Genomic DNA, 17,327 nt, shown 5'->3' with positions numbered 1-17,327 from the left:
CTGATTGCAAATCCACCAATCAGCTGTTTGATTTTACTCGGTGACGGAAACTGTAGAATTACAGAAGTCCATTGCGGCTCCTAGTGGTACTTTAGTTGAGTATTTCGGAGCCAAAATGGCTTCTTCGAGTTTCAGAGGTGTGGGAGGAACCCATTCGCCGAAAACGAGACCCAAGGAAGTACAGTACTGTCCATAACAATGACACGCCTACGTTATGTTCTCACTAAATACAAACCATTGGTCGCTTGCAGGCTGCTTATTACGGCGAGAAATTGAATATTAAATACACCATTCTCGTGATAACCAGTTGTCATCATCTCATATGAAGCAAGGTATGGACATGTTTTGTTTAGGCGAACTTACCACTTAGTTTGCGCTTTCGCATGTTAGCTGCCGCCTCAGACTTATGAGGATTTCAAGTTACCATCACTAACTGTTGTCATTAATTAGTTTTATCAAGAAAAACGTCAGAGCTATCCAATATCAACTTACAAAACAAATACTGTAGCGCTGCACACACTAATAGACTACGTTTGAAAATTTAGCATACTTGTATTTTTGAATGTTATTTGGGATTTTTGGACCTGACCACAAATTGAAATTACTGTACTACAGTAATTTCTAAGGATGTATTATCACCACTTATCTCCTGCCCTCAGGATGTCTCAGTGGGAGAGGCTGAAGAAGTTGCCAGCTGCCTTCACTCAGCAGATATACGACCTATATGACAGGGATGATCTCCCCATGGGTGTCCGCCATTACCTGTCTGTATGGATAGAGTCACAGGAGTGGTAAGCTTGGACTACTTCAAACAAAACACATGGTATAATAATATTAGATACAGTAATTTATGGGATGGGAGGCTCACAAGAGAAAATGTGTGTGCCATTCTAAAGAAACACATGCAATGATCATACATATCCCACATACTATAACTAGATGATGAAAACCTGCCACCTTGTGGCAGCTTGGTGACAAAGCTGCACCCACGAGTGAAAATACAAATGATGCATTTACTTAGTTGGTATCTTTAGTTACTATAGTAAACCTTGAATTCACCCTGCTTATTACACACTGTTTTGTTATGTGTGCTCCTATCTAGGCAGCGTGCAGCAAACGACGACGACTTGGCCATGGTCTTATTCCAGGTCCTGTTAGAGAATCTAGATAACCAGTACAGTCGTTTTGTACAAGAGGATTCCTTCTTAATGCAGCACAACATTCGAGGCTATAAACAGCACTTTCAGGTGTGGACTAAATGTTTGGAAAATGAAGCCACAGTATTGTAGTATTGACAATAGCAGTTGAGAGCAACACATTTCCACTACGACGCAGTGATATGATGTTCCGTTTTTGTGTCCAGACTGAAAATGATCATTTATTTACATTGTTTCTGATGTGTCTAATCTCTCTCAGAGATACCTGGAGAACCCTCGTGAGTTGGCAAACACAATCTATTGGTTTCTTGAAAAAGAGAAAGAGATCTTGCAGACTGCGGAACTCGCTGAGCAGGTTGGAGCAAATGTATTCTTGTGGGTAAAATCATGGCTACCAAGCATAGTCCGCTGAACACGTTCTAAGGTATCTAGTAGCATTGTGTTTATTTACAAGATAAGTCAGCCAGTATAAAATTTAAAGTAAGAAAACAACAAAAAGGCACAACAACTTTACATGTTTTTCTTCCATTTTCCCTCCTATTTTTTTCTTCTCGTTGCTAGGGACAGTTTTGACATGTATACAAAGTTCTCCTGGGGGTTACATTAGTAAATTAACAGCGACCTCCACAGACTGCGAGCAAGTTTTAATCAGCGAGATGAACATGAGGCTGGGTGGATTTGGGACTGTTTTTAAGTATTAAATTATTACCTCTAAATCCATGTTAGCTTTTCTATTTTAAGAATTAATAGTTGTCAAATTATTCACTGAAGATTTCATCTTGATTTCACTGAGTGAGTGAACCTGTTCCGTTGTTTTCCACTCATTATCTTGGCATTCAGTAGTTAAGTTTAGTTTTCCAGTTCATCAGGAAGTTTCATTTTTTCTATTAGTCATGGGCCAAAAGTTGCATTACCGTAATTTCTTGAGAATTACACATTTTGTTGAACACTCCCATCCATAATCGAGAGGGGCATTATGCATGTTTTTTTTTAAAGGCAAAAAAAAAAAAAGTTAAATTTTATAGATGTTTACTGGTACCTAGGATTTGTAATAAAAATGTCTCTTACAAATTTATATTTAATAATGTGGTGGGTTTGACATAACAGTATGTTCCACACATGTGTCTTGAATGGCTTGCATATTTTCAATCCTTTTGAGAAACACTGAGCCGAAGCCTTGATGTAGTTCCTTCTCACATAACGGTGTTTTGACCTCCAAGTTTTGTTAAACTTTCGGCACATTGAGCACGTTGAACACCATATATCAAAACAATCTTTGCTAGATTTGACTCAATTCTACTTGAATACAATTGATGTGTGTTTTCTCAAGTTGTTCTCTTTTGTGTCCATAAGTTTGATTTTACATAAATCATCTCCTCTTCCTCCTTCTCCTCCTTTGTGTCTTATTAGGTGCGGGTTTTACAAGTACAACAAGGGGGCTTTGCGACCAGCACTCACAGCGACCTTGACCAGAGAATGGCCAGCCTTAAAAATGAAGTGCAGGTGCAAATATCGTTGATTTAGCGTTTTGAATATGTGGAGGAAACATGTGATGGGACAGTTTGTTTTTTATTCGTGGGTGTTACAGTGTATGGAACGTACATTGATGTGTCTGGAGGAGCAGCAAGATGAGTTTGATTTTAAGTACCAAACATACATGATGGAAGGTAAGCAAAGTGTGATGCCTATTAATGTATATTTGAACATTTTTTTTTCATTATGTTATTTTGTTTTTTTGTTTGTCTTGCAAACTGCAATCCCACTGTGGAAAAGCCACAGCAACAGGAACAGACAACTCTGCGAACCCACAACAAGCAAAATTTCAGTTACTTATAAACGAACTCAACAATTGCAGAAAGGTTCGAGATGATGGATCCATGAGAGTGTCTCCTGGTTGTATTATTTCCTTTCTCATGTTTGAATTTTGGATCTAGAAGACTCTGATCGGTCTTAATAAGATTCTGGACAGAGCTGGGGACCTGATAGATTCTTTGGTGAACAAAGAGATGGTGAAATGGCAGAGGAGGCAGCAAAAAAGCTGCATCGGAGCTCCAGACAGCGTTTGTCTGGATCAGTTTGAAAAATGGTATGCTGCACTTTGCGAATGCAGGTTTATTTAAAAATTTATTTCAATGATCTCAATTTAAACCTGAAAATGTAGTTTATTTTTAATCTTGTGACCAGACTTTGGGACGGATGCAAGTTAAAAATAGCCAAAAAGATGTCACATGCTCATTTGAGGAAGTGGTCTCGCTAAAAATGAACCCGATAGATTTGGTTGTTTCATTCGCTCTCCCTTGTAGGTTTACTGGTGTTGCAGAATTTCTTTTCCAAGTGCGTGAGTTCCTCAGTAAGCTGGAGGAGCTGGCTGGAAAGATCACCTATGAAAACGACCCTGTGAAGACCCAGAAACCTTTTCTGCAAAGGAGGACTGAAAAACTTCTGGGAGATTTGCTCAAGAGGTTTTGATTTTAATGAACTTTTGTTGTGCTACATTCCCTTTTTATAGCAGAGGTCAGCCCCAATATTTTATTTACAATATATTTTGTATGCATTCTGATTAACTCTCATTTGCTCCCAATAACGTGTAAATATGTTTTTTTTGTTTTTTTTTTTTTAATGTTTTAAGTGTCCCAAAGACGTATTTATACGTTTTCTTGTTGTTGTTTTTTTTATGCTAGAGCATACAGAAGGCTTTGATGCAGCCTCTCACCTGCAAAGAACGGTTGCAGAAATGGTAGTTATTACACAAACGGCCAGCAGGTGGCAGCAGAGCAAAGGAGATCAACCAGGGCCATGTAGAAAAAAAGCTAAATTACTTACAATTTTAAATAGATTTGTGAAAACTGTTGAAACTTTGCTCTCTTCTAATGCTAATTGCTGCAAAACGGTAACAGATAGAAACATACTTTTTTTTCCTGATGAAAGAAGAGACTTGAATCTTTCTTTTGATAGATTCCATGCTTTTATAGCAATTGAACACAATATTCTGTGGGCCTTGCAAAATCAGTTCAAATTCAGTAAAACGGCCGGGAGCGAACGGGATTGCTTCTGTGAAAATTGCTGGGAGTGAATGAGTTAATGGTTTGTCGAATATGAATTAAGCAGCAAAATCCACCCGTTTTTATCTATCTCATAGGGCGGTCATTTTGTCACTTGCTGTCGATTGAAAATGACATCACAGTTGCTCAGTTAATGACCAATCTCGGTTCACCTGTTTTCTGAGTTTGGCCACGTGACATTCGTAAGCTGAGCCGCGATTGGTCGTTACCTGAGACCTGAACAACTGCGATATGATTTTCAGGCGACAGCAAGTGACAAAATGGCCGCCCCCTGAGATGGATAAAAACGGGTGGATTTTGCTGCTCAATTCATATTCCACAAACGTAATACTAATCAGAATGACATGTTTAGACTTAGTGGGTGCGCATTCAACATATTATTGTCAAGAAAATTTTGGGGTTGACTTACCCATTTTCAGTTGCTGTTTTAACCACAAACAAATCCACAAACAATACTAATCAGAATGCCACATTTAGACTACTTTTTAGGTTGACTTGAATATTGAATCATATTATTGTTTTTGTCGTCATTTCTTTAAGCTCCTTTGTGGTTGAGACTCAGCCGTCCATGCCTCAGGGGAAAGGGCCGCTGGTTCTCCGCACAGGTGTGCAGTTCTTTGTTAAAACCAGGTCAGTACTGCCTCTGGTTTGCCACACAAGTATACAGTTCTGTGTTCAGACCAGGTCAGTTTCCAATTCTGGTAAATGCTAAGTTATTTAAAATTACGTAAGTCCAGCCCAACTGTTTTTGTGTTTAATTAACTGCTCCATAAGGAACATGCGTAAAATTGTTTTTTACTAAATCACACAAATAATAAGCAGCACATTTACTTCAGAGAATGTTGTACTCAAAGAGAATTTTCTAGTGGCAAAAAAACGTAACTAAATGTTGCCATCTTGGATGTTTGTGAACAGTGTAAAATTTCTAACATTTTCCAGACTTCTCGTCAAGTTTCCTGAGCTGAATCATTCCATGAAAGTCAGCATATCAATGGACCGGTAAAATCGTTGCTCGTTTCTCAGCGCAGACTTCTATCGATGTTTAGTTGCTCTTGTGTGTTTAATGTTTTTCTTTTTTTCCTCTCTCCTCGATCTTTTTTTTTTTTTTTTTTTTTAATCAGGGATGCACCACAGATAAAAGGGTAAACATTTTTCTGTTGCCTCCAAGTGACGTGGTATTACAATTTCGATTGTTTCTAGTGAGTTTATATTGATCAAGCCTGTTATGCTTGCAGATATCGTCATTTCAATGTCCTGGGCACCACAAGCAAAGCCTTGAACATGTCAGAGAGTCAGAGTGGCGGCATGGCGGCAGACTTCAGGCACCTCGTGAGTCACCTTAATTCGAAATAGAAACTACATGTGGTGCTGATTAAAATTGGGGATTTAACTACCATTTCTTGAATGACTATGGGGAAAATAATCAAATGCTGTTTTTTTGTATTATTACTATAAGAAGTGGTTCGAGTCATTGTCAATTGTCCAACCACTGCACAATGCATTTGTTTCTCTGTAGAATTTGAAGGAGCAGAAATCAGGAGGTGGTGGGAAAGGAGCCAATGATGTGAGTTGACCTGCTTAACTCATTCCCTCCCAGCCATTTTCAAGGAAGCAACCCCCTTCGCTCCCGGCTGTTTTACTGGATTTTGACTGATTTTGCAAGGCCCACGGAATATTGTGTTCAATTGCTATAAAACATGGAACCTACCAAAAGAAATACTTTTTTTTCCTGATGAAAGAAGAGAATCTATTTCTATTGTTTTCGTTTTGAAGCAATTAGTATTAGAATATAGCTAAGTTTCATTATTATTCACAAATCTGCTTAGAATAGTGGGGAAATCAGCTTCTTTTCAACAAGGCTGAGGTTGAGCTCTTATACTCTGTTGCCACTGCCACCTGCTGGCTGTTTTTGTAATAACTACCATTGCTTGACCTGTTCTCTGCAGTTCAGAGGCTGCATCAAAGTCTAGCATAAAAAAAACGTATAACTACGTCTTTGGGACACTTAAAATATTGAAAATATAACGTATTTACACGTTTTTGGGAGAAAATTACTTAACACGGATACCTATCATTTAATAAGAGTTTCTAACCGTGCGTGGTTTGTTGTATGTTGATGACAGATTTCTCTGAGTGTGACAGAAGAGCTGCACATCATCTACTTCAACACTTTATTTGAGCTGAAAGGACTGTCGGTTGAGTTGCAGGTAAAGCGTCTTCATTCCATATAAAAGAAAAATAATATTCACCTAAAGCAATGTGGTTAGGGAATGGGTTTCGCATGTTGAAGCTGTAAGTAAAAAGTGAATTCCTTGCACCCTACCCAGGCCACCTCACTACCAGTGGTTATCATCTCCAACTCCAGTCAACAGCAGAGTGCTTGGGCATCTGTGCTCTGGTTCAACATGCTCAGCCTGGACACTAAAGTAAGACATGCCAAACAAGCACATTCTAAGGCGTTCCAATCTCCTCCCAAAAAATATATAAAAAAAAAAAAAAAATCCTACAGGATGTGCTGTTCTTCGCTAAATCTCCAGTAGCCACTTGGCCACAGTTTGGAGAAATGCTGAGTTGGCAGTTTCTTTCAGCCACCAAACGTGGGCTGAATGATGGTCAGCTTGAAATGATCGCACAAAGACTTTTTGGTAAGCGTTACCATTTATTGATAGATAGAAAATATTTCTTACACTTGATGATGCATTCCCACATATGTTATTGTGATTTGTATTCTCCACACTTTTTTGCCTCGTAACAACTCACACATAATACTTCCAATTTACATTGTTCACATTTCAACTAGCTTCAAAAATTCATGCCTCCCGGGATATATATCGTCTACTTCCACATTACTTACAATATTTGCACAATTTAACATTTAATATGAACTTTTCCTCATCCATTTTGAATGGGACAGACATTGAACTTTTTATAAGTATCACTTTCCACGCCCACTTCCGTACATATAACTTACCGTCGTTACCAGGTGTCTGATACTGGTTGGTGGCACAGTTGGTAAGGTGCATTGTCCAGTAACCAGGAGGTCATAATTTCATTATTTATCTCTCAGTTTACTTCATGATTCCACATGCATTCAAATCTTAGCATTCAGCTTTCAGCATTCCCACACAATTTCTGGAGAAATTGCACTTATTCTAGTTGTTGTTGTTGTTATTATTATTATTATTATTATTACTATTTTGTCCATCCAGGAAAACAACAGAGCTACGACATCTGTAGTGTGGCTTGGTCCAAATTTTCAAAGGTAAGAATTTTATCTCTGTATTTGTTAGTGTCATGGCTTCTGCAAAAGTTCCACAATAAGACTATAAATTAGGGATGTTAGACGCCGCTTTTTTCAGACCAGTACGCATACTCAGTTCTTGTTTAGCCTTTGATACACGGATACCAAGTCGCGATGCCACTAATATTTCCAAAATTTACCCTCCAAAAAACAATGACAGATCATTCTAAATATATTTGCTAATATAGCATTTTCCCTTAAAATTGCATCAAATTAATGGAAATTTTCTATTCTACTTTCTAATTTGTAGTATTGATACCTTGAAGCAAGGCCGGGTATTTCCCTATATAAATATATAAGGGAGCATGGCAATAACATGTTTAGTTAATTGACAACCCGTATCTCCTTTTCCACCTGATTTAATGTGTTGCATTCGTTGATTGACCTGTCCTGTTATAGGAAAACAGTCCTGACACATTCTGGGTGTGGTTTGACAGCATTGTGGTGATGGTGAAAACGTATCTTGAAAACTTGTGGAGGGATGAGTATGTATATAAACACGCAGGCTGGATTCAAATATGAGCCTTTCATTTTTTTAAATCAATTAGTTTCTCCCTTATGTATATCGCAGGCTCATCATGGGCTTTGTGACCAAAGGCAAAGAGAAGACCCTCCTAAAGAAAAAGCAGAAGGGCACCTTCTTGATCCGTTTTAGTGAAAGTGTCATTGGAGGGATCACATTCTCCTGGGTGGAAAATAGCGAAACTGGTGAGCATGGTTCATTCGGAAAGCATGATTTACAATGTATCTATGGCATGCTAACGTTTTCCCATGCGCCATCTGTAGGTGAGGCGGTCGTGAGGACGGTCCAGCCGTTCACTAAAATGGACATCTCCCAGATTCCCTTCCCTGAAATCATCAGGCATTTCCTCATTTTAAAAGAGGTTCCACAAAATCCCTTGGTTTATTTATATCCAGACATTCCCAAAGATGAGGCTTTTGGAAAATACTATGCTGATAAGAGTGGAAGTAAGAAAAACTGTTTTGACAGTACGTTTTCTTACTTTACAATAGTCTCTGACCTTCTAACTTATTTTTTAGATGACTCTCCTTACCTCAAGTACATCAAAACCAGGCTAGTCTTTGCTTTGAAAGGGTACGTTTAATCCACTTTACCTTTTTGCTGAATTTACAGGTTCTAACTTGAACCAGCAGGGGGCAGCATTGCACCACATACATTTATTTTTTTATGTCAAGTTCTTCCTCATGCAATTAGTTGGTGACTGACTGACATAGAAGTCAGCACATGTGCCAACAAGTTTAGGGAAAGTAGCTTCTTTGTTCTGGCACTGTGCTAACGTTAAGATTAGGTGGGAAGAAATTTGGTTCTCACTTCAAACATCATCCCATATACAGAACATATTGGGGAAAAGAAAGAACCTATGAAGACAATGACAGGATTTTCACTCACGGTGGCAGCACTTCATTATAATAATTTAACCATCATTATGTATTGACACAATGACATGTAGGGACACGCTGGAGGCTGTGTTACCCATCACCTCAAATGTGACAGAGGATGAAGTTCTGCAGCCAATGAGTGGCCCATGTGGAGAGGTTGTTGGTGAGTGATCGCACGCTTTGCTGTCACAAATGCAGTCATCTCCATTTGCAGTTTAAAGTTCAGAAATTCACTTAAGATTTTATTTAATTTTTTTTAATCTACACCTATTTACCAAAAGACTCACTCATATATGAGTTTTGTGCGCTTTCTGAAATGCCACCAAAGCTCTGTCAAAATGGCAGTTGGTGTCAAAGAAGTATATTGCAGTGATCCATCTGGACTGAGAGATCAGCCTGAGTTGTTACTGGAAGTTAAAGTTTAATTTACAGGGCTCTAAAAATGCTGCTGGGTAATCTTTCAAAATATTTTCAGTATATATTGTCAGAATACATTGCTTGGATGAAATGTATGCATTTGTACATGCTTGGAAAAAATGATCACATGACCAGAGCTGTTTACTTCCTGGTTACACTTAAAGAAGATGGCTTCAACTCGTTCCAACATACATTTTCACCTGTGTGTCCATATCTTTTTTTATTATTTTATTTATTTTTTTTATGATTATTTAAAGGGCTATCAATGACACCTGATTTGGGATTAAATGGGGCCCACAGGCACACTTTTGTGTCAAAAATATGACATGGTATTTCCATTGATGCTGCAACACATTGCTGAATGTATTTTTTTTAAATCTGCTTTGTGACCACAATTGAAGCAATATTTGTGGTGATGTGTAAAGCAATATCATAAGGAATTCATGCGGTGTGGTTAATCTTTAATGGATAATATTTCAGTTAGTAAATATTTATCCCACCAGCATCAGCATAACGTTGCCTTGCTTCAGTTCATTTCTTTTAATTTCTTGCTTTCAGGGCAAACCGGGGATTCTCTAGCGTCTCCTCTGGATAATTATCATCTCGACCCCATGCTGTGTGACTCTGTTGCAACCCCAGGAGAGGATCCGATGTATCCCAGCAACGCTAATCACTTTTTTGACAATGACATCTTTATCGATGAACCTTTGGTACCTACCAGTCTATAACAAGTTCAGTCATCCTGCCAAGGTGTTCACACATCATCATCCGTTTTGTGTTCCTCTACAACGTCCTCTACTCTCACTCTTTCGTGTTAATGTAAGAACTCGTTAATACTTGTTTCCAGTCAGACATCCAATAAATAAATGAAACATTTGGAAATGGTGTCTCTCTTCGAGTACTACACTGAATACTCATACGACATTATGAAAAGCAAATATAAATTTTAATTCAATATACAACTACAATGTGTGAGCAACAATTGTTAAATAGAGAGTAGGCAAGATCTTAAATAACAAAAATGGAACTTCAACTACAAGCTTAAATTTAGGGTGATATATTCACCCCTACTTTCATTGCCGTTATCTTCAAAAACAACTCGCCCTGGAACATAATTGTCACCCATGAGAGGGAACGAGAGTTGAAAGCATCTTGATGGTTTCAAAGTGAATCGCAAGTTCCTCAATTTACAGTACGAAATGTACGTCTTGCACCAAATGGGAAATTCCTGCTGATTCTGCAACATGGTGGCGATTCATTCATAACGTGACACATGGTGTAACAATGGAATGTGAATTATAAAGTAAGAGTTAGATACATCCTGAAAAAGGTCAATGTGTATTTTAACAGTAGTCATCTCAGAGTAAACTTGAATCGGGCTTGACTAATCAAAAAAAAAAAAAAAAAAGTACATGATGGTGACTTTCTGTTCAATTTCTTAATGAGGGAGCATCAACCTTGTGGAAACTAACTACTTGGGTAATGATGAATGAGAAGGGGGATTAACTTGATGCACATTTCTATAGGAATTGTCTTAAATTACCTTTAATTATGCGAGGTTTGTCAGAAAAGTTCTCGACTTGTGTAACAATTTGAAATCTATCTTTTACTAGATAGATTTGAAATGCATACTATACTACAGGTTGTCCCTGTGACACCAGTCCTGGAACTTCTCAGCACTCTAAAAAGTGAATTGTTGAACAAATTTAAAATTGCAAATTGAATTGCTGACTAACTTAATAAACCTGCCTCAATTGGGAACACATGATTTAATTAATCTAAAGTGTGTATATATAAGTTTAATTATGAATTCGTTAAACTCACTGGATTAATTTAATTCAAGTGAATATACTTACATTTAATGAGCTCATAATTAAACTTAATATATTCATTTTGCATTGACTTAATTCAATCATGTGTCACCAATTAAACAATTAAGTTGGTCAACAATTCAATTTGAAATCTTAAATCCGTTCAATTCTCTTTTTAAAGTGTGACACATTTGGTATGTTTTATTAATAATTATTGATATATATATATATATATATATATATATAAGGATTTCTCATAATTAATCCAGTATCAGAAATGCAAATAACATTTTCTAGATTTTTATTTTTTTCTTGCCAAGTCTGAATTTGACCTCGTTTTTTTTCCCCTCTCGAACTCACCAGGTTTTATTATTTTTACAGAATTATTTTTCTGGATCTTATTGTGTAAGCTTTTATAGGACAAACTTATATTTAAAAAAAAAAAAAAAAAAAGAAAATAAGAAAATCCAATTTACTTAAAACAAAAAGTAAAATTCATTTTTTAAAATCAGAGTCAAAAATACATTTAGGGACAGATAGAGTTGTCTCTTTTTTGCTGTTGACCAGTGCTATCTATTAACCATCATTTAACAATGTAGAAAACAAATTTCAATACTTCTATAAGTCTCTGCAAGTGCTCACATTCAAAGGACACTAAGTAAGTTTTTACATTGAGGGTCAGGGTTTATAGGCCCTCTTACTCCAGAGGCATGTAAATGGCGTCACTGCCCTGGTGAGCAGCGATTGGTATCCCTTTCGGAATTGTCTGTTCATGACAGCGTAGAGCACCGGGTTGATGCAGCTGTTGAGCCAGGTGAGGTTTGCGCAGAACATGTGCAGCACCTGCGGGGCGCGGCCTCCTTTATCCACAATGTTGAGTATCAGGAAGGGGACAAAGCAACACACAAAACACAGGAAAACTGCAAAACACATGCGCGTCACACGCTTGAATTCTGTGTCTTCACCTGAGGTTGCTGTGTGAGATTCTGCCGTGGCGGGCGCAGGTACGCTTGAAATCGGTCTAGCAGATTTGGGCTTGCCTTCGTCTCCCGATTGATTTGTCGGCTCGTCCGGCGTTTTGGGGCGTGCGGTGTCACCGTTGACGTCATCCTTACTCTGCGTGCTCTGGATGCTCAGTTCACTGCTCATGGTGGCCATCCCGCTCTCCACGCTGTCATCAGTGCCTGGCGCTGAAGGTGCCGGCTTCTTCTTGGAAGACCGCCGGCTGAGCCTGTAGCGCAGCAGGGCCTTCGACGCAACCCGTACGCGACGGTAAATGAGGAAGTAGAACGTGCCGACGCAGCTAAGTCCCACGAAGAAGTAGAAAAAGAGCAGGATGGTGGTGTAGGGGCGACCCTCGGTTCGATGGAAGCTGCACGTGCACACCTGAGGCACAAACACAAAAACCGGCCAGAGCGGAAGGAAGCTGGCCAGGCCGAGCGCCCATGACGCCAACAGGAGGGAAACGAGCCCGCAGTTCGAAGAAAGCCGTTCGAACAGGGCCCTTTTTGCAACCAGGAGGTATCGACTAATCGCCACCAGGCAGAGGGTGATAATGGAGACCGAGTTGGACAGGAAGAGAAGCAGGCCGAAGGTACTGCACAAGACCTGGCCGCTGCGCCATCTGAGGTGCAGATAGGAATCAACGGAGATCGGCTGCAGGACGGTGCAGTAGAGGAGATCAGCCAGAGCCAGGTTGACGATGAGCACGTTGAAGCGGGTCCGCAGTTGGGAGTCCAAGGCAAAAGCTAAAACGGTCATCAGGTTCCCCACCGTGCCAACGATGGTGACCGCGCAGCCCCACAACACGGCGAAGTAGCGGTAGCCTTCTACTGAAGCGCTGTAGCAGGAGAAGGCGTCCTCCGTTTGGTTGGTGACGTTCAGCAACATTCTGTCAAATGCAAAATTCTCATTTAAGTGCAGTCATTAAGCCAAATAAAGTCTTTACAATATGTTTCATGCGCCCCAACTAGTCCAAACGTGGCATTCTAATTAATATTCAGTGTGTTTGTAGAGTATGAATTAAGCAGAAAAATACACTCAGGGGGCGGCCATTTTGTCATGTGCTGTCGACTGAAAATGTCGTCACAGTTGCTCAGGTAGCGACCAATCACGGCTCACCTGTTTTCTGAGTTTGGTCATGTGACATTTGCAAGCTGAGCTATGACTGGTCGTTACCTGAGCTCTGCGCACCTGTGATGCCATCTTCAGTTGACTTACGTACTTCTTAATTTATTCATGTTAATTTTACTTGTATACTTACAATGTTCATTTTGTGTTTTATTTTCTATTCCATGTACAACACTTTGTATATGGCAATGTTTGTTTTAAAATGCTTTATAAATAAAGTTGAGTTGAGTTGACAGGAAGTGACAAAATGGACACCCCCTGAGATGGATAATAATGGCGGATTTTGCTGCTTAGTTCAAGTTCCACAAACACAATATTAATCAGAATACCATGTTTAGACTAGTAGCGCAGCGGTCACATAACAAAATATATGAACCAATTAAGTGAAATTATTGACACCTGATGATATCTTGAGGTACATTGCTGGTTGGGAGTCACTGGTTAAACATTTTACAGATAGCAGAGTCTTAATAGTCAATTGTTTGTGGTCTAATGGTTCATTTTATGAGCATTTTCTGGTGAGAGTCTTAAGTTTGAGAAGTTAATTTCTTCCTCTTCAGTTATTTTGCATTTACTTAGTTAACAAATCATTCTTCCTCTAACAAAAGAGGAACACATTTGCAGGACAGCATGGACTAAAAATAGCATTTAGTCAACTATGGCATATGACTCTCACTTGTGTTGGATTTCAACTCAGTAATTTGCCAAATAAATATTTATTTCGATGTGTGTTGGTAATAGTACAATAAGCTTTGGGGTCATTTGTGATGCTTCACCTATGTGACTCTAACTATGCATTTGCTTTTTATTGCAATGATGCAAACGTTGAGGCCATGGAGACGTGCTCATTGCCTGTCTGCAATTCAAATGTACAAAGAATGCTGAGTTTTATTTGAAGCACTGATACACAATCCCATTTATTCTATTTAATATTATTTTTAAGTATTATACAGTATGTAATTTGTGTCATATCAACCATAGGATTCTTAAAAATCCATAAATCTATAGTGAGATTATGTAGTACAGAGAACGGTTGGATAAGAGTTAAGAAGCATACTGAAATAAGTCTCATATATATACATACACAGCATTAGTGTTGTTTTAATAAAATGTCTAAGTATTATTTAGTCAGGCGGTAACATTCCACAGGCTCTATTACATACCTGTACAAAACTACAATTAGAGCTGAAACAACATTAAAGCAAAAGGCGATTTTCAAACATTTACTTACCTCCAAGCTTCACTATTTCTGCAGCTTGTCTGAAAAGTCGACAAAGAGCTCTTTCTGTGCACTGACTCGCTGTCTGTTTTGCTTCCACTCACATTTCAATTTATGCATGTTTTGCGTGTTGCTACAGTGGCCTTGGCATGATGTAATTGAGGCAGGGTTTTTCCGCATTCTGACATGTCAACATCACGAAGAGTGTCAATGTTGCATAATCATGGCCTCTTGGTTTCAAAGTAACGGATGTAGAGGTTATTAGATCATGTATCTTTCACTCACCATGTGTTTTACCAAATAACCACAGTGACCAGGTTACACACCACATTCAGGTATCATCTCATAAACACATACAAGACTAAAAATCACATTTTGCAGATGCTTTCTAAAACATGATATGATCCTTGGCAAGTAAATTGGGTGTGTTATTAAGTGATCATAACTGCGTTAAAAAGGCAAGGACATTAAATGATGATAATGATGATTAATTGTTAACATGTGGCGTGAGCAATCTATGCACACCGCTGACTACAAATACCAATAAAATAGGTGTTAAGTTTAAAGTGTATATATTATATGTATTTTCTAAAATGTTTTACACTCATATGAACTGCTTTTTTTTTTTTTTTTAGAACTGTACCAGACAGTGTGGCTATGTTTAAAATGCGTCACACCATCTGGGGCAGAAGCGGAAACGAGAACTTTTATTGCTAATGGATAATCACATGTTTATTTGCAACACACTTGCAGTACATCCAAGCAGAAAGATATTAGTTATAGATAGCTATAGATATTAGTTATTTTTAGATAATGTAGCGTTGCACTATTGCGCTTTCCCCACCCCTTATAGTGCAACGATATTTTTTGTAACTGGACAGGAAATAATCCCCAATAAAAAGAGAGGGCGCAAGAGAATTGCCAGAGCATCTTTGACAGCTTGTACCTGGAAACTCTGCTCGCCTCGCTGTGAGTAAAAATGAATAAGTCTTGTCTTCTAATCCGTGTGTTGTCATTCTTATATGTTTTGGTGTGTAAACCTAACAATAGGTCATTCAACTTCATCAGAATACTGTCAAATTAAAGTGAAAATCAACCTAAAAAGGTTCTTTATGTTAGATGCTCACCCACCAAGAGGCGGCCATTTTGTTACTTAATGTCTACTTAAAATGGCATCATAGTTCCTCAAACAACCAATCATGTCTCACCTGTTTTTTGAATTTGACCCATGATTGGTTGTTACCTGAGCCCTGAACAACTGTGATGTCATTTCCAGGCGACAGCATGTGGCAAAATGGCCGCCCCTTGAAATGGATAATAATGGGTAGATTTTGCTGCTTTCAATTGTAGGCCATTCAAGTTCACAGTATTCTGTAGAAGTCACAAATGTCATAGTTTTAGGCTAAGATCAAGGAAAATATGCTTCAAAAGTTGAGGTGTCAGAAATGATAACGTGGAAAAAAAACAAAAACAACTTTGCATAAAGCATTACTCAAAGTCACTACACACTTCATTGTAATTAAAACAATAAAAAAAAAAAAAAAAAAATCATCTTCCTTTCTCATTTCACGTGCAGTTAACATTTTATTGTCTTACCTTTACTTGTAGTTGACGTCTCCCACGGAACAAAAATCTCTTCGTTAGAAGTCCTTATTTAGTTTACCAGTAAAGAAATGTAGCACTGTCATACTCTTCTGTTGCTTTATTTCCAGTAACAGGATGCACATTCATTCAAGAGCTGCAATCGAACACAACTCGTGCTGAGTTACTCCGTATACTGACTCCTCAGACACACTTGCAACAAAGAGCAATAACTTTTTACAACTATTTACCAGGAGTGCTGCAAAGCATGCTGGGAACAGCACTGCCTGACTATTGCTACAGAAAATTACTGGAGTTACTTTGTTGCCGCAAGTAGCTAACAGGATCAAATACTTTTTGACGCATTCATTGCTCTCTGTGAGTTCTACTGTGGGAACTTTTCACAGCTCAACTACTTCCTGTACTTAACACAACTCCTTTGTCTTTCATGATTGGACAAACTAATTAATTCAGGTGTGTCTGGCCATTGTCGTGGTCACTGAGGTCAGGCACACCTGGATTAATCAGCTTGTCCACTCATGAAAGACAGGAAATTAAAGAGCGGTACTGAGTTCGGGAAGTAGTGGATTTGTGCAAAGAGCCACTCGGATCTGGTCAGCTTTACTCTTTAAAAGTCAAACAACCTCAGCCGGCTAGTAGAAGAACACCAGTGTGAACCAGTAGCTTTTGTACGCCGACTTCAGCGCCTCTTTTCTAGATTTGGTCATGTGACGTTCACTACCTGAGCCCCGAACTACTTGTGATATCATTTTCAGGAGGCAGCAAGTGTCAAGTGGAACCTTATTCAGTGATGTGGTCCAATCTCCTAACATTAAAATACAATAAAATGTCAACTGTGGAACACTAACCAGATGGATACCTCTCCGCAGTAATTTTGTCGGGAAAAGGCGGGACATTCTGTACAATAATTCGAGCTGGTTGGATAATGCGTCATTCCACACGTTTGCATTAATAACCAATCACGGCCACGGGTGAAAATTTCATGTTCGTTCCAGGGGCCGGGGGTAAAGCACGAACATCTTACCAGCTAGAAATGCGCGAAGCCCCTCTCGCTGTTCAACATTCAACAAGGAAATGGTGAGTAAAACTGTGAGAACAGAATTAATTGTAGCGTCCATTCGTCCATGTTAGGTTTGTTTGTTAGCTCCGGCGTCAGCGCTGGCTTCCTGGTTTCGCACAGTCGCATATCCCGCCCTTAAACACAATGTCGTTCTGTGATTGGTCCGA

General features: G+C 38.8%; 2 protein-coding genes across 6 annotated transcripts; one reads left to right on the top strand and one right to left on the bottom strand.

Annotated features, from left to right (window-relative positions):
- The first annotated feature begins 134 nt into the window (after positions 1–134).
- Positions 135–10,214, top strand: stat2 (signal transducer and activator of transcription 2). Of its 2 annotated transcripts, none has more exons than XM_077528608.1 (24): positions 135–332; positions 660–791; positions 1,103–1,247; positions 1,417–1,512; positions 2,568–2,660; positions 2,746–2,824; positions 2,937–3,016; positions 3,092–3,243; positions 3,461–3,619; positions 4,760–4,849; positions 5,159–5,218; positions 5,341–5,361; positions 5,455–5,548; positions 5,736–5,783; positions 6,343–6,426; positions 6,547–6,645; positions 6,729–6,864; positions 7,429–7,481; positions 7,920–8,005; positions 8,092–8,228; positions 8,307–8,489; positions 8,562–8,616; positions 8,993–9,084; positions 9,897–10,214. In XM_077528608.1, the coding sequence occupies exons 2-24, from the start codon at positions 661–663 to the stop codon at positions 10,064–10,066; spliced, it is 2,343 nt and encodes a 780-aa protein (XP_077384734.1). In that variant the 5' UTR covers positions 135–332; position 660; the 3' UTR covers positions 10,067–10,214. The 2 variants fall into 2 exon arrangements, with proteins under 2 accessions (XP_077384734.1, XP_077384733.1); XM_077528607.1 differs by having other exon boundaries at positions 136–332; positions 2,931–3,016.
- Positions 9,809–17,291, bottom strand: gpr84 (G protein-coupled receptor 84). 4 transcript variants are annotated; one of them, XM_077528615.1, is made up of 3 exons: positions 17,125–17,291; positions 12,115–13,040; positions 9,809–12,009 (listed from the first exon to the last, which is right to left on the bottom strand). In XM_077528615.1, the coding sequence occupies exons 2-3, from the start codon at positions 13,037–13,039 to the stop codon at positions 11,828–11,830; spliced, it is 1,107 nt and encodes a 368-aa protein (XP_077384741.1). In that variant the 5' UTR covers position 13,040; positions 17,125–17,291; the 3' UTR covers positions 9,809–11,827. The 4 variants fall into 4 exon arrangements, with proteins under 4 accessions (XP_077384741.1, XP_077384740.1, XP_077384738.1 ...); XM_077528614.1 differs by lacking the exon at positions 17,125–17,291 and adding an exon at positions 14,511–14,647 and having other exon boundaries at positions 9,811–13,040; XM_077528612.1 differs by having other exon boundaries at positions 9,812–13,040; positions 17,125–17,286.
- Positions 17,292–17,327: the final 36 nt, after the last annotated feature.

This window comes from Festucalex cinctus, chromosome 8 (assembly GCF_051991245.1).
Source record: "Festucalex cinctus isolate MCC-2025b chromosome 8, RoL_Fcin_1.0, whole genome shotgun sequence".
Taxonomy (NCBI): domain Eukaryota; kingdom Metazoa; phylum Chordata; class Actinopteri; order Syngnathiformes; family Syngnathidae; genus Festucalex; species Festucalex cinctus.
This window is presented reverse-complemented; position numbering and strand designations above follow the sequence as displayed.